Source organism: Drosophila erecta, unplaced genomic scaffold (genome assembly GCF_003286155.1).
Source record: "Drosophila erecta strain 14021-0224.00,06,07 unplaced genomic scaffold, DereRS2 tig00000126-arrow-pilon, whole genome shotgun sequence".
Taxonomy (NCBI): domain Eukaryota; kingdom Metazoa; phylum Arthropoda; class Insecta; order Diptera; family Drosophilidae; genus Drosophila; species Drosophila erecta.
In genome coordinates, this window is record NW_020825209.1 from 4,181,902 (window position 1) to 4,208,501 (window position 26,600).

General features: G+C 44.2%; 7 protein-coding genes across 7 annotated transcripts; 6 read left to right on the forward strand and 1 right to left on the reverse strand.

Moving 5' to 3' along the window:
* Positions 1-1,155: 1,155 nt before the first annotated feature.
* On the forward strand, positions 1,156-2,359 carry LOC6549698 (sepiapterin reductase). Its single transcript, XM_001977404.3, has one exon. It carries the CDS (start codon positions 1,426-1,428, stop codon positions 2,245-2,247), a length of 822 nt encoding a protein of 273 aa, XP_001977440.1. The 5' UTR covers positions 1,156-1,425; the 3' UTR covers positions 2,248-2,359.
* Positions 2,360-3,907: 1,548 nt separating this feature from the next.
* Positions 3,908-4,898, forward strand: LOC6549699 (sepiapterin reductase). The gene has a single exon (XM_001977405.3). It carries the CDS (start codon positions 4,040-4,042, stop codon positions 4,823-4,825), a length of 786 nt encoding a protein of 261 aa, XP_001977441.1. The 5' UTR covers positions 3,908-4,039; the 3' UTR covers positions 4,826-4,898.
* Positions 4,899-5,028: 130 nt separating this feature from the next.
* Positions 5,029-6,946, reverse strand: LOC6549700 (splicing factor ESS-2 homolog). Its single transcript, XM_001977406.3, has 2 exons — positions 6,477-6,946; positions 5,029-6,318 (listed from the first exon to the last, which is right to left on the reverse strand). Exons 1-2 carry the CDS (start codon positions 6,838-6,840, stop codon positions 5,174-5,176), a joined length of 1,509 nt encoding a protein of 502 aa, XP_001977442.1. The 5' UTR covers positions 6,841-6,946; the 3' UTR covers positions 5,029-5,173.
* A 461-nt stretch (positions 6,947-7,407) lies between these two features.
* LOC6549701 lies at positions 7,408-9,667 on the forward strand. The gene is made up of 3 exons (XM_001977407.3): positions 7,408-7,633; positions 8,662-8,775; positions 8,842-9,667. Exons 1-3 carry the CDS (start codon positions 7,576-7,578, stop codon positions 9,312-9,314), a joined length of 645 nt encoding a protein of 214 aa, XP_001977443.1. The 5' UTR covers positions 7,408-7,575; the 3' UTR covers positions 9,315-9,667.
* A 797-nt stretch (positions 9,668-10,464) lies between these two features.
* On the forward strand, positions 10,465-11,473 carry LOC6549702. Its single transcript, XM_001977408.3, has one exon. It carries the CDS (start codon positions 10,614-10,616, stop codon positions 11,229-11,231), a length of 618 nt encoding a protein of 205 aa, XP_001977444.1. The 5' UTR covers positions 10,465-10,613; the 3' UTR covers positions 11,232-11,473.
* Positions 11,474-13,125: 1,652 nt separating this feature from the next.
* LOC6549704 (T-box transcription factor TBX2-A) lies at positions 13,126-20,135 on the forward strand. Its single transcript, XM_001977410.2, has 7 exons — positions 13,126-14,020; positions 15,615-16,006; positions 16,071-16,303; positions 16,370-16,526; positions 16,591-16,752; positions 17,624-17,691; positions 18,723-20,135. The coding sequence occupies exons 1-7, from the start codon at positions 13,861-13,863 to the stop codon at positions 19,675-19,677; spliced, it is 2,127 nt and encodes a 708-aa protein (XP_001977446.1). The 5' UTR covers positions 13,126-13,860; the 3' UTR covers positions 19,678-20,135.
* Positions 20,136-25,466: 5,331 nt separating this feature from the next.
* Positions 25,467-26,594, forward strand: LOC6549705 (uncharacterized protein F58A4.6). The gene is made up of 2 exons (XM_001977411.3): positions 25,467-26,139; positions 26,206-26,594. Exons 1-2 carry the CDS (start codon positions 25,756-25,758, stop codon positions 26,476-26,478), a joined length of 657 nt encoding a protein of 218 aa, XP_001977447.1. The 5' UTR covers positions 25,467-25,755; the 3' UTR covers positions 26,479-26,594.
* The last annotated feature ends 6 nt before the right edge of the window (positions 26,595-26,600 follow it).

Sequence of the window (26,600 nt, forward strand, 5' to 3'; positions counted from 1 at the left end):
ATAAGTAGAACTGTGATTAGAACTGCGTTCCGTTCCCGATTTCTAAATAGGTCAGCGTCATCTCAAAACGACCCGGGAATCGGGAGCAGACTCCATCGAAATATAATAAGGCCATTAACCTAATTCGAGCTTGTTATTGGCGCAAATTTCTAGTCAAAACAACAAATTCTGGAAACACTGCCGCCTATCGAAAGAAAGATCTTAAAGCACTTTCCTTCCGATCGATAATGTTGTTAAGAAGTATGGAAAATCCATTTGACACACGTTTCTTACGTTATCTTCGGGCATGCGATTTGAGTGATGTTTAGTAAAAACACTTTAATTAATTCACATGTGTTTTGACTAATCGATAGGCTTCTTATCAAATTCACAGGTCAATATTATGTAATGCAAATGCATTTGCACTTTATTCATCTACGGAAGTTCAACGACTGAATGCGATAACCTGTTAGATCATTCGGAAAATATATATACCTATGTACATTTAATAGGAAAGCAGTATTACTTGCATGGAGACTTATGATGGATATTTATTTTATTTGTTTAGCGAAGAAGAATGTGCTTTGCTTCGACACTATAAGATGGGTACTATTCTACTGCCCATACAATACTGCCCCCATCTGTGCTACACTATTGATTGTTGCCAACTGATTTGTTCTTTGGTTAATCTCTTGCACTAGAAATACAACCTTGACTAAGAGCCATATCAAAGGAACTTTATGAACCCCAAGATGACAATCGATCAGCTTTTTGGCTCATGGGCAACAGTGGCCAAGCCAAGAGGGGCTTGGAATTATTCTAAAAACTTTCCAAACGAACACGATTTTCTGTGCAAAAAATATGGCAATTATTCCCAAAATAAAATGCCATGCCAAGTTTATTTCATGTTAAAGCCCATGCAACATTTGGTTCGTAAGGATATTAACGAAAATGTTTATACTTATCAGGTTTGCCCCCGATGCGTAATATGGGCACACCACTCCACTAGATTCCAGAGGTTAAACGACGCCAAATTGGTCCGGATTACGGTGCCGAAATCCCAAACATTACAAATGGTTAATGGCCCGGCAACAAGACTAGACCAGACGCCTGAACCCCGGCTTATCAGCTGATTGGGTTGTATAAAAGCCCCAAGCTGACATCCCCACCAGTCCAGAACGCTTCTATATACGGAATCGGAACCTGAGTTGCTCGGCCGAGCATTAATATATATATATATATATATATATATAAATAATATATATATATACACACACTTGACCAATCGGAATCGGAATATAGCTTATCAGTCCAAAACAGAGTCCAGTTGGCACAGCTCGGTGGAAATAAGGCAACAGTACAGTCGTACAGCTTCAAGTGAACACAAGTGGTAGATTCTTCAGTTCCCGAAATCCTCAAGTACCCGAAATCCTTCAAATCGAAATAATGGCAGCAAAAAGAATGGATTTAAATAGACGCACCTTTTTGGTGTTGAGTGGCAGCTCAAATCCATTGGGCCAATCCCTGGCAGTGGAGTTCTGCAGGCGTCTGGCCGCTGGATCCCTTGCTTTGATCTTGGATGAGGATCAGGAGCAGCTTCGGGAGCTGGAGAATCATCTTCAGAGCGAACTAAAGACGGAGAACGTTATGGTGATGACTGGAAAGTTGGATCCGAGTCACTCGAATGGTGTGCAGCTAATGGAACAGGCATTGAAGGATCATTTTAGGCCGGAAAAGGACAACCAACGCTTCGAGCGATCCATAATCCTCCACAACGAGGGAATGGCGGCCACGCATGTGCTCTTGGAACCCCAGAGCGACGACGATTGGAAGGCCTATGTCCAGCAGCAACTCTATGCACCGGTGGCCCTCAATCAAACGTGGCTGGAATCGGAGTACTTGGAGCAGGTGGAGAAACTGGCGGTGAACGTTACCTCCTCCCTGATGGTTCGCCCATTGGTCCATGCCGGGCTGCTCTGCTCCTGCAAGCGGGCCAGGGACATGTACTTCCGCGCCATGGCCGCCGAGGAGTATCGTTTCGGTGTCCATGTGCTCAGCTTCTCACCCGGACTGATGGCCACCCACGAAGGCCAATGCGATGTGAACGGCAATCGGATCACTCCCGCCGATCTGGTCGCCTCGAAGAAGTTGCTCCAGCTGCCCAGGATCCAGCCCTGCCAGGCCACCCTCAAGCTGATCAACATTCTGGAGGAGATCTCCTTTGTCTCCGGTCACGATGTCGACTACTACGACACCTTCGTTTTATGAGTAGCACCGTGGTGGTGGGCTGCGTCCCTGATGGACTCGGTTCTGTTCTTGGTTAACGATTGGGATGCTGTACATGACTTGATTGCCTTGGAAATGAATAAAATCTGGCCAATGACCCTGATTTCAGACCTGCAAGTGCACGAAAATCTAGCACACGAACAGGAAAACGAAAGAAAATATATTTTTTATTTTGTGAAGTGGGTGGGCGGGAGAAATCTAGAAAGAGCTATCTTTCCTTGAAAGGACTTCCTACTTGCAATAGTCTATCTGTAGATAAGGATAGAAGGCATTTCCGATTCAAACACACCCCTAATAAGTTCAAAACGAAAGTTCAGAAAAGGTGTACTCACGTATATACTTAATTACACATTAGGTAAATTTGTATGTACGCCAGCGTGAATTTATGAATCAGCGATGTACAGCAGATTAAACAATTATTATGATAGATCGAAACACAAAATAATTTTAAAACAACATGAGACAGATCAAGTCGACTTAGTGATAAGAAAACCCACACGTGTTCAAAATTATACAATAGTATGGGTGGTGTTGCTGGGCCATCTTTAAATCTTTAAATACTCTTTATAGACTGATTCTTGATCCGGGTTTTCTCATTTCGGTATGAAAATTTGTATACTGCAGCTGTTTGAATTTGTAGTCATTTGGTGTGCATATCTACAAAATACAATAGTCTTTAATCCATATAGCTTTAAATAATTGGGTTCGCCTCATTCCGATTAAATCTATTCATTGCTTCCAATTTTGTTTTCAGTTTACTTTTCTGTTTTATATTCAGGGCATACTTTTGGGTATTCCTTATAGCAAATATAGAAATATAAAATTCATTGCCATAAGTTGCTCAAAATGTTGCTAAGCTTTCCCAATCAGAAATAAGAAATAATGTAAAAGGCAATCAGGAATTCGAAATGGAGCTTCCCTACCATGTTGCAAAGCTTCTGTAATCAGTAGGTTTTTACAGTTTTCCCCTTGAATCGGAGGGAAATAAAAATAATAATTAAGTTTAATGACAATTGCGAAGCTTGCACTTAACTACAAAGTTGCAGAGCTTTTGAGAGAAGATCAATCGAATTAACTCTTTAAGACGCCGACCTTGACATTGACTCTCTAACACGCATTATATATACAATAGTTCTTCCATAAGGTCCATAGGTTTTGATATATGCAGTAAAGTGCTCACTCTAACAATGCGATTAATAAAACACAGGCAATTAATTAAATTTAATTGTTAAGCAAGAGCCTGCGATAACCTTTTGCATCAAGTGGAGCTTAAAGAGTGAGAGAATGTGCGAATCAAGAGCGTAAAAGCCGGAGAGCGCAAGACATGGGTGGACATATGGGGGTTGGGGCCCTTATATCCCCCCTATATATTTATTGCCAAATAAAGTTTATTAGCTATTTGTATACCAAAGCACATGTGAAAGAAAGCCCAAAACTACACATGGAAAATACTGTGTATTTTGTGGTGAAATTCAAAGCATTATCTGTAGCCGTATCTGTTTTTCATACAAATCTAAGAAAATTGTTTTTAGAAAATCCTTACAAATTTCTAAAAACCTATAAATGATTGAAACTATTATTTAGGTCCCCCCTTTTAGAGAGTAGTTTTTGCTTACGCTCCTGTACCTTAAAAAACGCCTAAGCTTTAGACAGCTGTGAAAAAGCTGTCGAATCAGGTAAAAGCCAAAGCGAGTTAAAGAAAAAAGACAGCCAACTGTTGCCGCCAGAGCGTGTGGAAATTAGAAAGTAATTGAGTCTGGTTTTTGGCGTAATCATGGACCTGAATCAACGCACATATCTCCTGGTGACCGGGGCTTCCCGTGGAATTGGCCGGGAATTTGCCCAGCAACTGGCCAAGCGGATTAAAGCCGAGGGATCCATTGTGACGCTACTGGGGCGCAACCAGGCCCTCTTGGATGAGACCAAGGCGGCGATTATGGCCACAGTGCCAAGTCTTTCCGTGCACACCTACTCGCTGGAGCTGGAAACGGCCAAAACGGAGGACTTCAACAAGATTATAGAGGCTTCTGGCGGAAAGAACAGTTTTGAGCGTGCCATAGTCATCCATAATGCCGGCACAGTGGGTGATACGTCCAAGAGGGCCAAGGAAATCGGGAATACGGACTTCCTGCAGAGTTACTACCACTCAAATGTCTTCTCCGCCATTTCGCTGAATTGCGAATTCATGCGCGTCTTCCAGGGAATCCCAAAGTTGGTGGTTAATCTCAGCACCTTGGCAGCCATTGCTCCCATATCCTCGATGGCTCACTACTGCACGGTGAAAGCAGCCCGTGAGATGTACTTCCGGGTGCTGGCCACCGAGGAGTCCTCCGAGGACACCCTGGTGCTCAACTACGCGCCCGGCGTCATAGACACCCAGATGACCGTTCAGGTCCAGCGAGAGGCTCATGATCCCGCCGTGGTCGCCATGTTCCGTGAGCAAAGGGAGTCTAAAACCATGCTAACTCCCGCCCAGACGACGGAGCGGTTCATCAAGGTCCTGGAGGCATTCAAATTCAAATCCGGCGATCACGTCGACTACCGGGATGAGAAGTTCTAGCTTGTTAATCAGTATGTTATTTGTGGTAATGGGGATTTTGTATTAAAACATTAAAATTATAAACCAATCTGAATTCCCATTTGAAAACTATTAGAAATGTGTGCTGGGGTTTTTGCTACAAAGCTGAACACATCTGAATGAACTTTTAGCTGATAAGGAGTGTGCTAATATTAAATTAATGATTTAGCATTCAGTATAAAATCATCTCTCCAACAACTCTATTTAAGCCATCTATATCAGATGACGTATTCTTTAACACGGATAAGAAATCTACATTTCGTGATAACAGTGTAGGATTATGACGTATTCTAATGAAATTAAAAATGAACAATGCGACAACAGTATTTGCTAAAAGAAATCGGCTGCAGTTCGTCGCTTAGTGGGTATATGGAGCAGATCGTCCGTGAGCGTGGATCCCGTATCAATAGTGGCGTTCTTGGCCGGAGTGTTGATCCTTGACGGCAGTTGTTTGGGTACTCCCAATGGCGTATTGGTGCTCCTCACCACACCGGGTGTGACCCTCCGTTTTCTGGCACTCAGCGGTGATGGTGTGTGTGATAACCTGGGCGTTCCCCGTATACCCAGCTTACCCGTGGCCAGTAGTTGGGCTGCCGGCGACATGCTGGCCAGTCGTTCCATATTGGTGCGTATTAATGGAGATCCTATGTTTCGGCGCGCCGTGTCCAGAGCCATTTGTTTCTGGTTTCGCATCTTTTCGCTGACTTTCTCGGCCAAAGCGATGGCGATGTTTTCACGCCGGGAGTTCTCATTAATCCGGAACGAGGGTCCATGGGATGGACGCATTGGGGTATCGCCTCCGTCCAGGCGAAAGGGAGTGCCATCGATCTCACCCCACGTCATGATGGGCGAGAAAGCTTCTCCGGGTCGCGGTGATGGTGAGCGCAGTAAATCAAATCCGCGTATTCTTGGAGTCGCTTTGGCTTGACCGACACCATTTTGTGGCACTTCCGCCAGCTTTTTAGTATCCATCTCGCGGTGATTTGCCTCATCTGGCAGCCTGGTGGCATTGTGTTGGATGCTCTGCTTTCGCTCAGCCAACTGGACGCGCTCCTCCTCTGTGTACGCTACGCCATCGGGCACGTACATAATGGAGTTCATGTTGGTGTAGTTCCAGGTTTCTATCTTCCTCAGCGGATCTGGCTCCTCAAATTGCTTTTCTATGCTGGGCAGAATGAGAGCCCGCTGCAGTTGCTCTGCGGAGAGCTTCTCATGGTTGTACAGCACAGCGTATTTCTGGCGCAGCTTGGCCTCCGCCGTTTCGATGATCTCCTGAAAGCTCTGGTTATCCTCGCTGGTGTACTTCTGCAGAAAGGCGTCCAGCGATAGGTTTGAGATGGTGTCCCTGCTCTCGGCATCGCTATTCTCGGAGCCGTCAGTGGAAATTGGTGTGTCTGTGGCCCGGGAATTGGGCAATGGGGTATTGCTACCATTCGCCTGACTCACTGGTGTCTCAAATGTGGCCGGAGACATGGCTGAAATGAAAGAATTCAAATAATTAATGGATTATCTATTGAACTTGGCACTATACATATATAATTATAATTTCATCAGAACTTAAGTTGGTAACACAAAAAGGTATTTGTTGTTAAGCAGTCGCAATGGTGTTTATTCAGTCCAGTGCAATACCCACCATTATTCCGCTGGTTTCTCCTTCGGCTGATGCTTCTTCCTGTCCCAGGAATCCTGCCCAGACTGTAGCGCTCCCGAATCTCGGCCATTAGGACAAAGTCGCGCCGTGACTCCGCGTCCAGGTAATCGTTCTGGGCACGCAGCCGCTCCAGATCGGGAAAGAAGTCACGCTGGATGATCTTGGACATCTCCTCGATGTACTTTTCCTCGGTGAGGATCTTTGGCTTATTCTTGTGGCGCACCATTGCTGTGGGCTTCTTGAACTCGGCCAGGGCCGAATTCTGGATGCGGGCCACTTCCTTGGCTATGCTGCCAGGAGTTCCAGGTGTGCCCGGAGTGGCAGGTGTGCGTGGTGTGACGCTCATCGCCGTATATATTAACTTTTCTCTGTACACAAATTTGTTTTGATTGGATATAAAAGTGATTTTTTTTTTCTGCCCTTGTGGTGTGACCGTTTCGTTTTCCACTCAGAATAACAAAATATTTCCCATATTTTTCAAATTTTCGGATGTAAGAAGTTGAAAATGTAGTTTTCAATTATAGATTTACTACACAAAACATTGATAGCTATGCAAAAATAAAAATTATATTTCGCTAAACTTTGTAATTGCTAAACTCTGGCAACGAGCACTTATCGGTGAGTTATCGATTATTGTGGAACGCATTTAAATGCGCGCTTATATATGGATTTGAATATTTATGCGCTTAGATTGCACATGAAATGTAACATTCGTTCGGCTTTGGCAGATAATATAGGAAGAAATATTGTAAAAACATATTGATGATTCGAAAGTGAGGGGTTTAGCCCTCTGTTACTGTTTTTCAACATTACTATTTGGAAATAAAAAACATGGTGAATCACAGTCATAACTATACGTGTATGTTCAACTCACCATATCAGTGCGATTAGCGCTGTCGGGTGCCTTATCTCTTATTGCTGAAGCTATAGGATAGGATATAAGCTCGTCAACTCTAAGTTGACTACCGAGCTCTCGACACTCTCATCAGTCTTGGCTCAGCTCTACTACCCGTCGCACCGTCGTGAAATTTGTTATTAACTTTGCCCCACTTGTACAAGTTTAAATTTATATAAATCAGCCATGAAGCTTTACTTGTTGGTGATCGCTGTCGTTTCGTTTTTGGCCTACATCAGCTGTGGTAAATGGTGTTCCTACCCCCAAAATAAGTTTTACTCCTGATTTTCATCAGGATCGTTTTTTTTTTCTTTTGTTTTTGGTGTTTCAATTAAACAATTGAGTAATACCAGTGCGTATTGTGATCAGCGATGGTCTCATGGACACGAAAATAAATTCAAGATAAGATATCAATAGGCCAGTTGCAAAGAAACCTTCAAAACCGGCGCTCTGTGTGGCTAAAAATTGTTGTATTGGTTTTTGAGTGTGTTTAGCCGGCAAATCATTTGTAAACGAGTACAAATATAGATATATATTCATACATATGTACATGTATATGAATATATTACATATTTATATATTATATATATATGCATATATATGTATATGCATATATATACACATATATGTACACATATATATACGCATATATATACACATGTATATATATTTATATATTATATATATATGCATATATATATGTATATATATATATATATATATACACATATATGTACACATATATATACACATATATGTACACATATATGTACACATATATATACGCATACATATACACATGTATGCACTTTTATCAGCAGTGATTAAATTAAGAGTCGAATAGCTTTATCAGTCAATTTCGTAAGTGCTTGCAAATATTTTGTGAATCAACTGCCCCCTGAAAAGCTCAACATTGACAATAATTTTCAAATAATTTGTGTGCAGGCGTGCGTTTACCGAAACGTTCGATTTCTTCGAAATATCAACTTATTTCTGTTGACTCATTTTGAGGCAGTGAGCAACAGCAATTGATAAGAATCAAATACTGTTGTAAAGTGGGCGCCATAAGTACGAGGCAGAGCAGGTAGTAAATGGGGCTGATATGAATCATAGGAACAAGTACGAGCACATTATGCACAATGTGGAAGAGGGCTTTGCACCAAAGTAACATATTGTCAATGGTTGCAAAAAGGTTGCAATAACTGGATATAATCTAATCAGGCATGGCCAAGACTCAATCGAAACGCTCCGTTCCACTCGCTCAATTCGCAGATGGATGCATCCAGTGCCACTCGAAGGACAACGAACGCTGCGCCACTGATCCTTTGAGCCTGTTGAAACGCGACTGCTCCGATGGAACCTCCAACTGCTACTCCCGCATCCAAGGTTAGTTGTGGATACATTTACTCCTATTTAGCTGGCCAAGTTAGCCCATGCCTTGTACTATCATAGATGGCTACACAATTCGCGGATGCGCCGTTGACCTGGACAACGCCACCCGGAACTCGTGCAACAACGAGCTGATATGCCAGCTGTGCACCTACGGCGCGGGATGCAACCGGAACACCTTCCCGGTGAGCCGCCAGACGTGCCTGCAGTGCTCCGGAAACTCGACCACATCGGCCTGCGGCAAGGATACCTATGTGTCGCCCCAGATCTGTCCGCTGTACAAGTTTGGCGACAAGTGCTACATCCGCAACAGCAATCGCACCGTGGACGGATCCTTCCAGCGCGGCTGCCTCACCTCGGCGAACGCCAACAAGCAGTGCGTCAAGGATGGCAACTGCTACACGTGCGAGGGACGCGGCTGCAACTTCCTGCTGGCCAACGATACCAACATTCCGCTGGCCCGCGACTCCGGCGCCCAGGTGTTCATGTCCATGTCGCTGCTGATCGGCGGTCTCCTGGCCGCCTGGAGCCTCTAAGGCGGAGCGGCCAGACGCGTCCATGGACGCCAGTCCCTGCGTCCATCCTGCAACCTACCCAGTTATTTTTCTATACTAGTGGGACTCCACGGATGGGGCTCCTCCCCCTCCGCCACCACATTTTATTTGAATGTCTCTTAATATTTTATTAAAAAACTGTATTTTCCTTGCTAAAGAAAGACAAATAAACCAAATGAGGGAAATCAGAAATGGGACTCCTCGCCCTCCTCCGCCACATTTCTCTTATCAATATTTTATTTTTATCACTATTTTATTTGAATGTCTCTTAATATTTTATTAAAAACTCTGTATTTTCCCTGCTAAAGAAAGACAAATAAACCAAATGAGAGAAATCACAAATGGTTAAGTTATTACATTCTGGCATCTAGAATGATATCTGGGATACCTAAGTAAAAAACTTGCAAAACTTAAGCAGCCATAATATACCAACTTCCTTCCTCAGCACTTTGAATATATTATTTATTTGTGAAGCCAAGTAAATATAAAACTTGAATGCAGTAAACAAGGAGGGTAAACAAGGATTTTGTTTGCATTACGAGGTGTTGTCAACGGGCGGCACTTGACGGTTTGCCCTGAAGTTGACATTACGCCGCTGTGTGTATGGAGTCCCAATCCCAGTCCATCCAAACCCACGGGCACCAAGCACCAGTACCAGTAAGTAAGCAAACCGGAAGCTCTCCGCGCAAATGAGGGGAGCATAAATGTGTCGACGCCTCCGAATGTTTGTCAATTGCTTTTCACGGCTGCTTTTCCGGGGCCATTTCCATTCGATTGAACTGGATGTGCGGAAATAGATCAGCTTGTGCTTGGTGCTCTGGACCAGCGATTTGTTAACTGAAAATATCCATGGCTACACACATGGAAATACAAATAGGTATCACTATAGGCTATAATCATAGTTGTTTAAATAGTTGGTTGCAACTTAATCAACCATTTCCATGGGAATTCGTGCCTTTCTTTTCATTTGATACAACTGCCTTAGCATAAACCTTTTGGTTTGTTTACCTGGGGTATTTTCTTGCACATTCTGGTGGCATTGGGCTTCCTTGTTTTTGCTAATGAAATCTGATTGGAGCATAAGCAAGCTGAACCCAGTTGACTTAGGAATGCCATGACTTTACACTCGCACTCGCATGCGGACAGTTTTTCCAAAGGGGGATCCAGAAGCAAACCTTCCCCCGACCAAATCGGACTAGCCCTAGAAACACACACATAGATCGCGTGTAACTTTAACCACCACTTTATATACATTCATTACAGTCGGGGATCAGGAGCAGGATGCGGAAGGTGCAGGTCCTGGTTCAGACGCGCGACGGCCGGAAGACCGTCTACGAGGTGGATCGCTATGAAACCGTGGGCAATCTGAAGACCCGGATCGGGAGCGCCATGTCCGTGCCCATGGGCTTCAGTCGGCTGTCGTACAAGGGTCGCGTGCTGGCCAATCAGAGCATACTGGAGAACATCGGCACCAATAAGATGTCCACCCTGGATCTCAGCTGGAAGCCGATCGTCCTGACGCCCAATCAAGTGAGCGAAAAGGAGGGCGAGTTCGGCAAGGTCGAGGGCTATGGCCAGATGATCAAAGCCGCTGTTTTGATGCAGACTCTTGGCAGTTTGCAGAACGCGGATGCTGCCATCGGTGGCTTGCACAATCCAACGGACGCCTCCAGTCCCCGAAACTTCAACGCGGACGACGATGATTATCTGGAGGACCAGGACCAAAACTGCGCATCTTCCGATGGACTCGAATTCTTATCCATTCAAAAGCCGCTGGAGCGGATTGCACCATTGGATCCCCTGGATCCTCTGGATCTGTCCAAGGAGCTGGAGAACTGTGCGCCATCCAAGGCTGCCGTTCACAAGAAGAAGGCCAAGAAGAATCGCAAGAAGAAGTAGAGTGTTGTTTGTTTTCTGGAATTCAACGGCTTTTGTATCCATTCCAATTCGAAATTCCTTCAATCCGCCCGATTTTCAGCCTTTGATTTGAAATCCAAATTTGCGTTACAAGCTAAAATAATAAACCTTCCATCCCACGAATTCGTCACTCAATTTCAGCCATGATTGAGTCCATATTTAATGCGTAGAATGCACAGTTGGAGCGCTAAATTCTATATATTTTTAAAATTAAAATTAACTAAATTAACTATCGATAAAAATTGAATTAATACCACACGTTTGTGAATCATTCAAATTAGTTTCTCCGAAACAGTTTGCATTGCATATCCAATTGTTTACACTCGAACAAATAAAATGAAATTAACGACTAATGGCATGGCCAATGCCATAACAATTTTTTGAAATTTATGAATTATTTATGGACTGCATAGTGGGATGTGCTGCGATCAAAATGATTCCGAAAATGCCAAAAAAATAAACGAAATTGAACTGGTAAGCTGGAGAACGAACCACTTAACTCAAAATAATTGTAAACAGTGCGGCAAACGAAAATCAAGGAAAAACATTAACAAGCAGTTCCGTAAATCCTGGGCGCAACTGGATGCGTAGATTTATATACACAGGAGGGCATAAACAAATCGGTTCAGTTACCAGATACCAGGTACCACATACTATATAGATGGTACATATATGTTTAATTGAACGCCCGTGGCTGATGCAAAGCAGACGCACCCGGTTAATCGGGCTGTTTCACTTTGATCGGTCCAGTTGCTCGGCTCCCCGGATCTCCGCCGGGCCAACATTCCGGCTCTAATGGCCAACAGACGCCATTTTCGTGGAGCTGCGGCCCGACTGCCCATCTCGCTTGCTCCTGTTGCGGCCCGCTACACTGAGCGCAAATGCACATGCACATCTCGCAGGAAATTCGATTCTCGTGTGGAAACATCGGTCATAAGTGAAGCAGAGATGTAGTCAATAAATTAACATAAAATTGCAGTTAACACAAATTTTAATAAGCTTACAAAGTAATTTCGAAATTTTTAATTGATTTGTCAATTTCAAATACATGTTTGTAAATCATTTTCTCCGTGAACCTTTCCAGCGTCCCAATATTCCGTTTCCCCTTTTACGGTTTATTTAGTGTCGAGGTTATGGCGCAATTTGTATTTATGACCACCAGCAGCAGCAGCAGCAGCAGGAGCGGCACCAGCGGCTGCACTGCAGCATTGAGCAGCCAGCAACACCATGTGGCCGCAGTCCAATTAAAAGCGTTTTCCAAATGAGGCCCATGACTCAGTTAGCCACCCACTCCGCGGCCACGCCCACTGCTCAGCGCCCCCGAAAAGTGTAAACAATATGCGCAAGTGGGGATCACCTCCTGCACCTCCTCTCCACGGTCAAAGGCCACGCCCCTCCCAGAAAGAGAGAAGAAGAGAGAGGGATCTTGTGTACAGTAGAGCAGAAATGAGTGAAAAGTTTGGGGACCACAGTGATGTGTGGCCTCTAAAGGATAGTTGCTCATATTCTACATTATACCAATGAAAGTTGGGTGCACTTTTTGTAGTTTCCATATCACACAGCTAATTTCCAGCCAAGCCCAAGCCTCACTGTAGCCACATCTGGTAAATGCCCACAAACAAGCACCCTACGCGCAGTTCCGCACGGCATATTACCCGGATACATCCACCGCGTGCTCAACGATGCCAGGAGAGGCACCACACATGTCGGTGCGATCCAAGGAGCAGGAGGAGGAGGAGGAGGAGCAGACGGCTCGGCCATTGGTGGATCGATCGCTGCGGCTGGCGAGTCTAAATTTGGATGCTGCGGCCGGCGATTGGCTGGGATGGATTCGGGGAGATGCTGTGCTCGATATCTTAGATCTCGAGATCTCGAGAGGCAGTGGTGCATCTGCCCAGCAGTGGCAACTCTCATTCGGCGGACCAGCGCTTGACGGAACGGATGTGTGCGTGATCGGAGATCTAGGCACCCAGAGATCGTATCAGATCAGATCAGATCAGATCAGATCGGTACATCCGCGAGATATAAACAGATACTATACGGATAATCAGTTCGCACTTGGCCGGAAGAAGGTGGCAATTGAGACAACTCAACGCTTTCTGCCAGGCGCAATAGAAAAACAAATAAAAGAAGTTCAAGTCAATCAATCAGCTAACAACAGAGAATCAAAAACAAAAAGAGATCGAGCAAATTTTCGCCAGTCAACGCGATCGGGCCATAAAAACAATTCGAAGCGAAGCAGGCGAAAAAAACGAGAATTAATTTCCCATTCGATTCACAATCTCGATCTCGATTCTGATTGACAACTGCGAAAAGCTGCGGTGGATTTTCGCACCCCAAATAGAGACCACTTCATCTTAATTTTTTTTGCAGTGCACAAAGTGAGTGAGTGTTTGAGTGAAAGAGTGTTTGTGTGTGGGTGCAATAATCAAATTTGACAACTGCGCGAAAAACGTACGAGATCAAAACACCGCAGACAAAACAAATCAAGCCGGAATAAATGGAATAAATGGGCCAAGAACTCGCCGCGATTTCCTTTCTTCCACTGTGAGCACCAGATATCCAGCTACATACACCATATATCCACCGATCCACCGATCCACCGCTCGCGATGACGCACCTGATGGGTCCCACTGAGTGCGCCAGCGCCATGATGACCACCTCCATGCAGTTCCTGGACACCAGCCTTCCGGATTACAACTGCTACGCCAACGACTACTGGACATCGCCCTACATGACCGGCGGACTCAGTCCCATGAAGCAGATCGAAGGTGAGTCGCCTGAGTGCCTCAGCTGGAGAGGATTGGCCCCTCTGCCCAGATGCTCAAGATATATTCGAAAGTCACTCAAAAGTGGTTTCGTTTTTAACTCCTGCTACAAAACTTGCAATTTTACGTTGCTAAATGGCCACATATTTCATGATTTTAATAGATCATTTCTGCATATCTAAAATCCAGCAAAGCACACTATAAAACTTCTTAAAGTTAAGAAGTAAAGTTAACTTGATATTTAATACTTGATATTTGTGCAAATATTATGAAATATGCTTATCAAGTATATTGTATCGAAACAAACTCAAAGTCATAGAGTCTTCTTTTCCAATTGGCTATTTCGATTTGGTTTTTTTACCGATTTCTTGAGTTATTCGACCACCAGATCTGAATCTGGAATTTCCCAATGGTATTACACTTCCATATCATTTGTCTGCCTGCAAGTGACCCAAAAACTGAAACGAAATCCGTTTCCGATAGAGTAATTAGCAAAATACACCGAGCATGGCAGCGGCGGCACAAATAACAAGAAGTCTGAAAAACTACAACTGAAAAACTGAGAAACCGAAAACCAGAGAACCAGAAAACCAGAATATCCGATCAATTAGCTCAGAATTCCCGGATCCCCGAGATTTCAAGTGGCATTTCTCCGTTTTTGTTGTTGTTTGATGTTGTGTATGTGACAGAAAAACGATTTGTTGTGCCAAACGTTAATTGATTTTAGAATTCATTCGTGCAGCGAAAAATGCCAAAAAATGGGAAGAAAACAAGCAACAAATAGGAAAAAGGAAAAAGGGAAAAGGGGAGCAACTTAGCGATAAAGAGGCGACCTGTCATGGGTCATTCGCGGCATTGGCAATGGAATACCCGCCACTCCGAGCCACCGAGACACCGAGACACCGAGACGGTGACAATTAATTGCAGAAAATCCCATCCGATCCCAGGCCAGCCCATACCATTTTACAGGCTCCCCCGAAAAGGGGAGATCCTAAATTTAGAGCAGGCAACTCAATCAGCAGCCGCTGCTCAGACGCCTCTTTTATAATTGGACATGTTGTCCCATTTGCCCGAAACTCGAAACTCGGAACTTAAAAAGTCGGCTCATTATATACCATATATTATATTATTACGAGACTCCTTTAATCACAACTCAGAACTCAGAACTGGGAACTCCGCGCCGACGTGGCGTCTACGTGTTTTTTGCCCCACTTGCCCATTTAAATCGCATAAATCACATTAAATATGAAATTAGCAAATCCCAGCGGCTATATATAAAACCCATTCACTTGCCATAGAATGAACGCGAATACGCGGTACGTGTTTGATTTATAGCCGCATATTTTCCGCCCATTTGTCAGGGATATGAAAATAGGGGATTGAATTGAGATCTCTTCATTGTTTATTAGTTGCCAGCAATTTTCCTGGGGTGAACTGACTTAAGGATGTCACTGCAGTTTGCGAATGAACTTACAAAAGTCTGCAAATAATACATAGATGCCTCTTAGTATGTAACCCCCACTTTAACCTCCACTTTAACCCGCACTTAAACACAAACTGGTGCTTCACTTAAACACAAACTGGTGCTTCACTTCAGCCTGCATCCAAACGGCTGGCAAGGATCGCAGCTCGTACAAGCCGCTGGAGCAGATCGATGCCAAGTTGGCGGACATCGAGACGCACAGTACAGGCAGCACCACCAGCACCAGCAGCACCAGAAGCAGTCTGGCCAGCGGCAATGCCATCTCGAATCCCAGCTGCCAGGATCAGTCGTCGGCAGGGCCGCTGCCACCCGACTATACCGGCGGCAACAGTGAAGCCTCGATGGCGCCGACAGCGGGCGGCTCCGCAGCCACATCGGCAACGGCAGCTGGCGGAGTCAGTGCATCCGCGGCAGCCAAGAAGTTCAAGGGGCAGCACAAAAAAGACAACAACCACAGTGCGGAGCACGGTACAGTGAAGCCCAGCAGCCATAGCATCAGCAAAGGGGTAAGTTCGAACCAATTGATGCAAATGGTAGATCGTTTGAATATGGCTTCGTGTTGGCAACTAGGAAGCGGAGCCAGTGCATCCATCGCTCGCCCAGGCCATTGTGGTGCTGGAGACGAAGGCGCTGTGGGATCAGTTCCACGCCCAGGGCACCGAGATGATCATCACCAAGACGGGCCGCCGCATGTTCCCCACCTTCCAGGTGAGGATCGGCGGCCTCGATCCCCACGCCACCTACATCTGCATGATGGACTTTGTGCCCATGGACGACAAACGCTATCGCTACGCCTTCCACAAGTGAGTAAATGCCTGGGCAACGCCCTCCAAGTTCTAGCTTCCAACTGATTGCCCTTTCATCTGAAGCTCCTGCTGGGTGGTGGCCGGCAAAGCGGATCCCATTTCCCCGCCCAGGATCCATGTGCATCCCGACTCCCCTGCCGCCGGCTCCAACTGGATGAAGCAGATCGTGTCCTTCGACAAGTTGAAGCTGACCAACAATCAGCTGGACGAAAATGGCCATGTAAGTTCGTACTTTCCATCCTCCATTTATACTCGTTTCAATTGGCTCTTCCCATGCATTGCAGATCATTCTGAACTCGATGCACCGCTACCAGCCGCGATTCCATCTGGTGTACCTGCCGCCGAAGAACGCGTCCTTGGATGAGAACGAGCACTCCAGTCACTTTCGCACTTTCATCTTTCCGGAAACGAGCTTTACGGCCGTAACTGCCTACCAGAATCAGCGGGTGAGCAATAAGCATTATTTTCAATCGAAAATGGCGACTTTTTGAAACATTTGAAGTCAGAGACATGGACTGGCCCGTTCACTAATTGCCCAATGCAATTCCGCTTGGCAGTTTACTGAATCATTCCTTGGCACTCCGAGCGGCCAAGAGGTTGCGACCATTTTGTGCCGTTTCGGCCGTTTTGTTTATGTTTTGCCCATAATTTATCACAAACAGCGGAATTTATTCCAACCCCATACACTTCGGACCAAAAAGCAGCACAAATAAATTTGATTATATGCATGTATGTGGGATAGGCGTGTGCTGTGCCTGGCCGGAATGCAGATACTCTATCCAAACGTGGACTTTATACCCAGCCAACGTTGTAGGCAAAAAAGCACAAGCCACATGTTCCATGGAAACGCTCAAGATAACGCTCAAGTCCAAAATTCAGGTGTTGTAAGTGCACTGGTGTCCCTTATCGAGGTGAACCCCATATCTAATCGCAAGTGGGATGGAGAAGCGAGGTACAACTCGGCTTCCTCGTTTTTCCTTGAGTATAACTCATAACGCTGGGCGGGGGAGAGGGGAGAGGGGAATTTCAGGTGGGGGCGGGAGGGGAGTCCGTGAACAATTGGCTAAAAATATAGCCTAGACATGGTTGGGAAAGTATTTAAGTTATTTATGCGCTCAATGTGGGTGTTAACACTGTTCTTTTTTCCACCCGCCCTCGAATTTATCGCAAATCATTTTTGCCGCGCCGCAGTTGTAAACATTTTTTCTCTAATTTGTTGGGTATTTAATTTATTTGTTTGCCCCATCCGCCTGTCTCCAGTTAGTCGTCAGATGCAAATGTAAAAATATTTCCCAACATTTTCCGGCCATCTTGCAGGTGACACAGCTGAAGATCTCCAGCAATCCATTCGCCAAAGGCTTTCGGGACGATGGCACCAACGATGTGTAAGTAGCACCCCAGTTTATACAAACTCCCTATGTTTTACACAGTATTTTAGAGCTTTGGTTACTTTCATTTTGGTCAGTGTAAGTGAAATCAATTTGCACGCAGCCAACTAAATTTGTGCGCAAATTTGAACGCTGCATTTGTCAGAGAATTTGTGGCAAAGCATTTGTATGAAATTAGATACAAAAACATGTGCTTAGATTTGCTCTAGATTTCTCACACACGCAATTAAAAATGCGTGATAATAGAGAAGTATCAACATAAATTTAGCAGCTGACGGGGTTCAGTGAGGAATTTGTTGAACTGCTTTCAAAACTATACAAATAGTATAAATGAAAATATGAAATAATAACAAATGGTAGACTAATTGACCCACTTTCCAATGACGACGGCAATCTTGAGAGTCCCAAAAACTTGAAATCCCCACAAGTCCAAGTGGAACTAGACATTCGGTCGACACTCGGCGTAGACATAGATGTTCCCGGAAAATATTGAAAATCTGGAAATAACGCAACAATAACTCAAAAACAAAAGAACTTCAAAATGCCGAGGACGTCGAGCTGGAATGGAAATGGGATTGGGTATGGATACTGATGATGATGGTGATGGGACGACTGACAGATGTGCCGGCGGCATAAACAATTTTCGGGGCTTTTCATATTTGTCGAACTGCAGGCCTCGACTTGGTAGCATAGTGTAAACAAATGGGCAGTGCGCGATTCCAATTTCCAATTTTCCAATTTTGTTTACGACCGTGCTTAGGGCAACTTGTTTATCACGTGGAATACTTCAAATAATTTTCAGTTTGGTTTTCCTTTTTACCAAACTTGCAGGCGTTCTCCGATCGTTTGGCTTATGCTACAATCTACAATATTTCTCGAAACATTCTCCTGCACTTATTGTAGCTTCTGTTTGAGTCAAGCTCACATTTCTATTAATTGTATTAACTTAAATTGGCATATGAGGCTTCTGAGTATCTGAATTTATGGATGACACATGCTTATGAAGTTGCAATTGTTTGCCTTTACAGAACAACTGGCGGTGGCAGCAGCATGTCCTCCATGAGCCACGAAAGCCAGGCGCGCATGAAGCAGCAGCAGCAGCAGCAACAGCAGCAGCAGCAGCAGCAGCAGCAGCTGCAGCAGCAGCAACTCAAGGAGCGAACGGCGGCCAGCAGCAGCTTTGGCCTGAGTTGCAGCGAACTGGCCATTGAGCAGCAGCAGCAGCAGCAGCAGCAACAGGGAGTCCTGCAGCTGCCGGCCACGCCCTCCAGCAGCTCCACCTCCGGCAACTCACCCGACTTGCTGAGCTACCAGATGGAGCAGCAGCTGCAGCACCAGCAGCAGCAGCAGCAACAGCAGCAGCAGCAGCAGCAACAGCAGCAGCAACACCAGTCCCAGCAGCAACATCTCCACCAGCAACACCAGGCGAACCAGCAGCAGTCGCTGCTCCAACAGAGCCAGAACCACACGCAATATGGCAGCTACCATCACGCGTACCAGGCACAGGTGCAGCAGCCCCATCCTCTGACGCCGCACTCCAGCAGCTCCGCATCCCCGCCAGCCACTGCCGCGGCGGCAGCTGGTGCAGCTGGTGCAGCAACAAGCGCAGCAGCAGCCGCATCTGCAGCAGCGGGCACAGGAGCTACGTCCGCCACACAAGTGATGACTGCGGCCAACATCTACTCGAGCATTGGGCAACCATATGCCCAGGAGCAGAGCAACTTCGGTGCGATCTACCACCACAATGCCGCCGCTGCTGCGGCCGCCCACTATCACCATGGTCATGCCCACGGCCACGCCCACGGCCACGCCCACAGCCACGCCCACGGCCCTTATGCCAGCGCCTACGACAAGCTGAAGGTGTCGCGTCATGCGGCAGCCGCCGCCTACGGAATGGGCGCCACCTATCCAAGTTTTTACGGATCGGCGGCCCATCACCAGATGATGCGGCCGAATAGCTACATAGATCTGGTGCCACGCTAAGGTCAAAATCGGAGTAACCAGGTCAAACTAAACCCAGTTGATGGTGGATCAGATATCCTATGATTTAACACTTAGCTTGCCTGTAAAAATGATTAAATGTAACAACTTAAATACACCTAGACTACGTCATCATAGCGAGAGCTATATAAATCTCATGCCTAAGATTCGTTCTAAAATCAAGAATCTATTTCCAAAGTGTTTCCAAGCGAAAAGCCTTTAAAGTTGCCAAAACCAAAAAAAACCAAAACAAAATAAGTAAGTTTAAGCCAAAATAATAAGAAGAGGAAATATTTGTTAGAAATCGTAATTTTTAAGAATTCAAATACCTAGAATCTTACTTATCACTGAAATCCAAGTTAGAAGGATTTAATTCTTGATTTTAGAATTAATTTTGTTGGTCCGTGCAGGATTCAAGTATTAGCAGCCAGAAAACCAAATATAAATGCAACAAGTATTACAAGTATTTCTACATCAAAAATTACCATTACAAGTAATAATCTTTTTTTTTTTAGCTTAAGCTGTAACTTAATTGATTTGTGTGAAACAGAAGCATGCAAGAGAATCATAAAACATATTGATTTAAACTGTAGTGTAATTTTAATATACGTTTTTTTTGCTTAACACTTTAGTTTACTTTTTTTTTCTATGTAAATACAAGTACATACAGATGTCGCTATATTTAAGAACTGAAACAGTTTCAAGCAATAAAAGCAAGGAAAATAAAAACCGAAAGTCAAAAACAGAAGCATAAATTAACCAAACGAAACGGAATTTCATTTCAAAATGGACGAAGTCAATTGGGAAATGGAAATGCCACGCGGAAAAGCGATTATCCATTTACCATTTTGTTTATGCTATATAGCACTTTATCTCCATCTCTCTTAGGCGAACGTTTTTCCACCAGTTTTCCCTCTCTGTTTAAACAAACTATGCCGCGGCTTTAATTGAGATAAACCAACGAAAGAGCAGCGCGGAAAAAAGGCTGGAAAATGCGGTGGAAAATGGGGAAAGCGTGGAGTAGCTGCTGGCAAAAGGAGGAGTTGTATCTCCAAAAATATACAGTATATACATATACGAGTATAGAAGGTGTAAAAGTGGAATGGTATGGAACCACCTATGATCTTAAGTTTGCCTTTCAAAAGTTTCCTCAAACATGAGTCATAAATACATAACGTGCAGATCACACTTTTAATATTCTGGCAATATTATCTTAGGGATAATTCTTATAGAATTTATAGGGCATTTACGGAGCAAAGTTAGAGGAAGCCGAAGAAGGAGGAGTGCTAGACGATGGCGGCCCAAGGAGCTGGCAAGTTGAGATACTCGTAGTCGGATCGAGAAAAGGAAGCCATAAAACCGTATCTTCCATTTTCCAGCGACCCCTCTTTGTTATCATTGCGAGTCCGTCGACCCCCAAAATGAGTTTTCCACACTCCGATAAGTTTTCCCCGCTCCCCGCCGACGATTGACAGGCCGCATGGATCTCGAGCCAATGGCACATCGATCTCCGAGTATATGGCCATGTATATAGATATTTTAAAGAATTGCCAGGCCATCGATCTACTGGAAATGAATTCAAATGCCAAATGGTGCCATTATTTGGGGGGAGGGTAGCTGAAAGTCGGCGATTTAATTAGCTTTGCCAAGTGTGTGTTTCGCCTATTTGTTTCGCATTATTCATTTACCTGAATGCCAGGCTTTTGAGCTCTTGATTAGATGGTAGCCTAATCACGTTTTACTCAGTAATTTCAAGTTGGATAATCCTTTGGTATCCAAGTGTGCGCAGAACATGCCTAACTGCATCGCATTCCTAGAGGAATTTCCCTCGTTTCCGAAGATCCCCACCAAACGCATCCCATCCTATATGGCCCCATATCATATCACATGCCCATGCCCAAGTACCCCGACCACCAAATCCATCGGCGGCGACACATCTGTTTGTTCTTGTGCGTTGTTTTTGTGAAAATTTTATGCAAGTGATGAGAAATTTATGTTCTACTTGGTCGCCGCTCTACGGCGAATTGCATGCCAATTTGTTCTTATTTATGGACACACTTGGCAGCAGCCATGCCCAGATATGAATACTATATGCTATATGGTGTGATTAAATTCTAAGCATTCTGCCTTTGAAGCTGTGGCCCTTTTTGGGGAAATGGGCAAACTTCCTAAGATACGGATATGCCTATGTGCTTAAGGTTTTGTGTATTCGTTGCTCAAATGGCTGGCCAAAGTTCAATATGTCGTACAATTAATCTCAGGTGCCACGGCATCGCGTCACAATTTTCGTGTGACTAATGAATGTCGCATTTGATGGGTTGTCAAAGTTTTTTTTTTGAATTTGGCTGGGGCGTGTGAAGTTGAGTGACGTCGTTACTAATGATAAGAGGCGGCCATGTGTCGCATGCCCCGCCGATCGTTCCGTCCGATTAGCTATAACTATACGGATATATGTAAATGGCTCGTTGGAATATGATTGATTTTACACTACTTAGGCGGCGCCCTGCAATGCATCATTTTTAGTCGATTTTTAAGGCGTCTCACATAAAACTTAACAAACAGACTTGTTTGTTATTATTCGTGTTCATGCCGCATGAATAAGTGCGCCAAAAAATGACACTCATACAGTGAATCACCTGCATTCCCATGATTCAGTTTGGGACTTCGATGGTCAAGTGTGACTTTCTAAGTACACAAGTGACTAATCCAGCCAATAACTGCCCCATATGGACAATCAATGAATTGTTGGGGTGTAGGCATTTTTTTTTATTTTTTATTATCGCTGCTGGTAAACTGACGGACAATATCAGCGATCGCCGTCTTATATACAGCCCTATCATTATGTGGTGATAATGGCCCATGGATGGGGTGGCCCGGATTCGGATGGCGGTGCTGCGATGGATGGGACACTGGCCACTTGAAGAGGCATGAAATATGGCTGGCAGGGCGAACGGATCGGTTTGCTGCCACTGTAAAGTGAATAGTTTGAATATTTATTGTTGCCCGGCTCTGTGGTAGGTCCACTCTAGACACACACACAGGCACACACATCTGTGTCATTTGTTGCTGGGTTGTAGGTGTGTCGCCTGTCGTTTCCATCACTCGCTTGGTGTCGAATTGCTCACTTTTTTCAGCAGGCACTCTAAAAAACTACCAACTAGTTTATGCAACAAATTTCGCTTGGACAAAAATAGTAGTCAAATAATTAAAATCATTTTTATTTAAGCCCTAAAAAGTACGAACAAACAATTGAATGTTAAAGACTACATTTTTCTCACATCAATTTGATTCCAATTAATTTGTGTTTCAACTTTTGATTGGCAAAAGAAAGCAGCTGTGAAAAGGAACCAGGCATTTGTTAAATTTTTCAAATAAACCCAATAATAATTGAATATTTTCTCAGTGCCGTTTTCGAAACAGTTTTCCCTATCGAGTGTATGTGTTTGTTGTCATTTCTGGATTTTCGATACAAAACCGGGGCGCATCCGTGGCTAATCACTTTGAAAGTGAAACCGTGTTTATGTTGTTGCCTACAATTTTCCGCTCTACGAATTTTCCTCCTTAGATTTCCTGCTTTTCCGCTAGCTGTTGTTGTTGCTGCCCGACACTTGAGGCCTTGTTTACGTTTTCTAGAGATAGGATATATATTTATGGGGTATTCGTCCAGAGAATTGGTTCATTATAATTTGAAATATTCCACAAAAATACAAAGCTTCGTTCTAACATTATTAAAAACCACCGATATGAATATTATTTTATACATTTACTTGGGAGCTAGAGCCGTAACTTTGCAGGATATCATGGGTTCGACTATTTAACTCGATGATGCCCATTATTTTCGCCTTCTCAAGTGGACGAGCGACCAAGCCCGAAAAGGGCAGATCCAGGATGATCATCGGAGGATGCGGATGAGCACTAGAGGAGGAGCAGGAGGAGGAGGCACACGGGTCATTCCTTTTTGTGGGGACGCATGCGCGACTGTCGAGTGCAATTTTGACATATTGCTGACACGCCCACAAAACAAATCTTTCCGTGGATCTGTCATTGCCCCTTTATTTACGGAGTTCCCTTTTCTTTTCGACCAGAAACTCATCTCTCTTTTTTCATCTGGCGCACGTGCTCTGAAAGTGCAGCGAACACAACAATGTTGCTGTCGTTTAACGAAGCGTGAAAATTATGAAATAAAATTGCATACAAATTTTGAAAAAGTAATGCTACATTCAGTAGCGAATATGGAAATATCCTAGCAGCATCTCGATTCTTGATTGCATATCCACGAACCTCTACAAAACTTACCAACTTTTACTATCACTTATTTCACTCGCTGCTTGATTTCATGCACAATAATTGTTTAAATAAATGAATATAACAATTTATAATACCGCATGCAAGTGTATGGAACTGTCAAATAAATTTAACGATGCCTTTGGTGGTGCAAATTATATTTTGATGGCTTGTGACCAATTAATATTACACAATGCGCATATAAAGAATTGCGTCGGGATTTATGTAAGGGCCTCTTCGATTCAGCGGAAATTGGGCGCATAATTCAGAAAAATGTCGTGCCATAAAATCGTGCGTTGAGAGAGTAAGAAGAAGAGGATATAGACGAAGGAGCGATATAGTCGATGGAGAGGATATAGTCGGACGCACTTACCAAAATTAATGCCATCGATGACAACATAGCCAGCAACAATAAAAGAGCAGCGGCCAAAAATAGCCACGCAAAGGAAGGGAAAATGGGAAATGAAATGGTTTGCTATGGTCTGGTGTGGTGTGGTAGGGAAAAAGGGAAAATCATGAATGGAAATGGGTTTTTGGGGAGACGTGTGGGGACAATGTTGCCGCTGGCTGTACAATTATTGCCAACTGCTAACAGATTTGTGTTGGCACTGAGAAATCGAGGGGCGAAACATTTGTTTGATAATGATAATGGCCATGTTGAAGGCTCACAAAAGATGCAGTTGCACTCCGGCGAAATTGAGTCATTTTCACGCAGAATTATTGACACATGCGGCATCGGGCTGTGTGTGAAATTGAACAATTTTCGTAGTTAAATAGCGATTGCAAGTGCCATAACAATTTGAATGACGCGCCCAAATGGCATCCACAGCATGTGGATCCAATCATCGATAGCTGTGGAACTTAATTTCAATTTCAAATTGAACCTATGAAGTGATATTGTGTTTGATCAAAATTCTAGAAAGTGATTTTGAACTTTTTTGGTCATCAAATGGAAAAAAATAGTCGAAATATGGAATGTCATACCTTGATGAGCGTAGTATTTAAATTCCAATCGACTTGTATTCAAAACTTTCTATTTAAAAGCGAAAAACAGCCATATGACCACTTTTAGCCAAGTTATGATGAAAAACCCCTACTTTTATTTTGGCAAAGTCGTTTTCCTGATTTTCGGTTCAAAACGTTCAGTTTTTTGTAACTTAAGAAATAATGGCTGGAATGTGGAACGGCATACCTTGCTGAATTCGTTACAAAATTTCCAATCCAATAGAGTTGGATCATGAAAATGTTGGATTTTTGCCATTTTTTGCAAATTTTGATGAAATTACCAAATTGGCGAAAAACTCTCGAAATTGTAAATACCGTAAATCAGCCAAAATGAGTAATAATTCGTAAATTTAGTTTATTAGCTGTACAAAACTTGTAATATTGTTGGCCAAGTTAGGACGAAAAGCCCAATGCAAATAACGTATTCTTCGTTTCGCCGAATTTCAAAACCAATAATTCTTAGCGCCAAAAAGCTTTCGTGCTGCCAGTGCTGCCACATCCAAGCGATTGTGGCTTTTCTTGGCGCTCTAGCGGTGGGCACACTTTTGTTATTAACAATTCTTTTTAACAAAAACATAAAAAACATTTGATGAAATAAAATTGCAATAGTTCAATAAACACAATTTATCTACAACTGGCTTTCGAGCTAGAAAGGTAGAGAGCAGCTGGGTACTGCCAACCTACTACTGGCAACCGAGTAACCTGTGGAATATACCGAATATTTAGGTTTTACTTAAACATTTTATAAAAATTATACAATTCGACCTTACTAACGGGCCGAATACACTTCCAATGTCGGATCCGCTGATCATTTGTGTTTGTGACTACTGGCGGCGATGTCATTACCACAATCGTCCAAATCGGGAAGCCGGCGACTCCTGCCCAAAATTAAAACTGTTGCGGAGGCTGCGCATCCATGTGGACGCCATTAATGGGAATTACTACCTGCGTGAGTTCCTGCACCAGAAAGTGCTGGCCCAGAGCCTCCGGCACACCAATGGCGTCCAGCTTGTATGGCTACAATTTGAGGAACCGGAGAAGGACACCATTGACTACAGATTCGCCGACATGCTGGCACACACGCTGTGGGAGCACATCGAGGTGGAGCACCTCATGTCCTGGCTGTCCACTCTGGGCGGCGGATTCTCCGCCCTTGGCGAGCAGTTCGAGCGATGTGTAAGTGATCCACGCAGTGCATCCACGCTCTTGCCAGCACAGCTAATCGCATAATCCCATTTTCAGGCGGAGACAGCCGGCAAGATTTCGCTGCAGCAGTTAAAGATTGGCCTGCGACTCGGCGATCCGTTCCTGCAGACGCGCTGCAAGCTGTACTTCAGCATTTCGCTGATCCAGCGGGGTCAGCTGCGGGCAGCGAAGCATCTGATTCGCAAGCAGTACGACTTCGCGAGAAGAAACGTCGAGAAGGATGTGCGTCTGGTGCGGATGTGCCTGGGCATTTGGCAGCGACTTAGCTACGAGTACGAGCAGCGAAGAATGCGGAAAAGGCGCAACTAAATTGGACTTGGAACCGCAGATTATGCCGATCAAAGAGTAAAAAAAAAAGATTGTAAAATGTATTGGGGGGCAAGATTCCTTTCTTTTTAAGGAGAAAAGCAAATATTGTTTTTTATATATTT

Coding starts and splice junctions, on each gene's coding strand:
- LOC6549698 (XM_001977404.3), top strand. CDS start 1,426: ATGGCAGCAAAAAGAATGGATTTAAATAGACGCACCTTTTTGGTGTTG.
- LOC6549699 (XM_001977405.3), top strand. CDS start 4,040: ATGGACCTGAATCAACGCACATATCTCCTGGTGACCGGGGCTTCCCGT.
- LOC6549700 (XM_001977406.3), bottom strand. CDS start 6,840: ATGAGCGTCACACCACGCACACCTGCCACTCCGGGCACACCTGGAACT. Junction 6,319..6,476: donor GAGAAACCAGCGGAATAATG/GTGGGTATTGCA, acceptor CTTTCATTTCAG/CCATGTCTCCGGCCACATTT.
- LOC6549701 (XM_001977407.3), top strand. CDS start 7,576: ATGAAGCTTTACTTGTTGGTGATCGCTGTCGTTTCGTTTTTGGCCTAC. Junction 7,634..8,661: donor TTTGGCCTACATCAGCTGTG/GTAAATGGTGTT, acceptor CTCAATTCGCAG/ATGGATGCATCCAGTGCCAC. Junction 8,776..8,841: donor CTGCTACTCCCGCATCCAAG/GTTAGTTGTGGA, acceptor GTACTATCATAG/ATGGCTACACAATTCGCGGA.
- LOC6549702 (XM_001977408.3), top strand. CDS start 10,614: ATGCGGAAGGTGCAGGTCCTGGTTCAGACGCGCGACGGCCGGAAGACC.
- LOC6549704 (XM_001977410.2), top strand. CDS start 13,861: ATGACGCACCTGATGGGTCCCACTGAGTGCGCCAGCGCCATGATGACC. Junction 16,527..16,590: donor AGCTGGACGAAAATGGCCAT/GTAAGTTCGTAC, acceptor CATGCATTGCAG/ATCATTCTGAACTCGATGCA. Junction 17,692..18,722: donor GACGATGGCACCAACGATGT/GTAAGTAGCACC, acceptor TTGCCTTTACAG/AACAACTGGCGGTGGCAGCA.
- LOC6549705 (XM_001977411.3), top strand. CDS start 25,756: ATGTCGGATCCGCTGATCATTTGTGTTTGTGACTACTGGCGGCGATGT. Junction 26,140..26,205: donor GCGAGCAGTTCGAGCGATGT/GTAAGTGATCCA, acceptor TCCCATTTTCAG/GCGGAGACAGCCGGCAAGAT.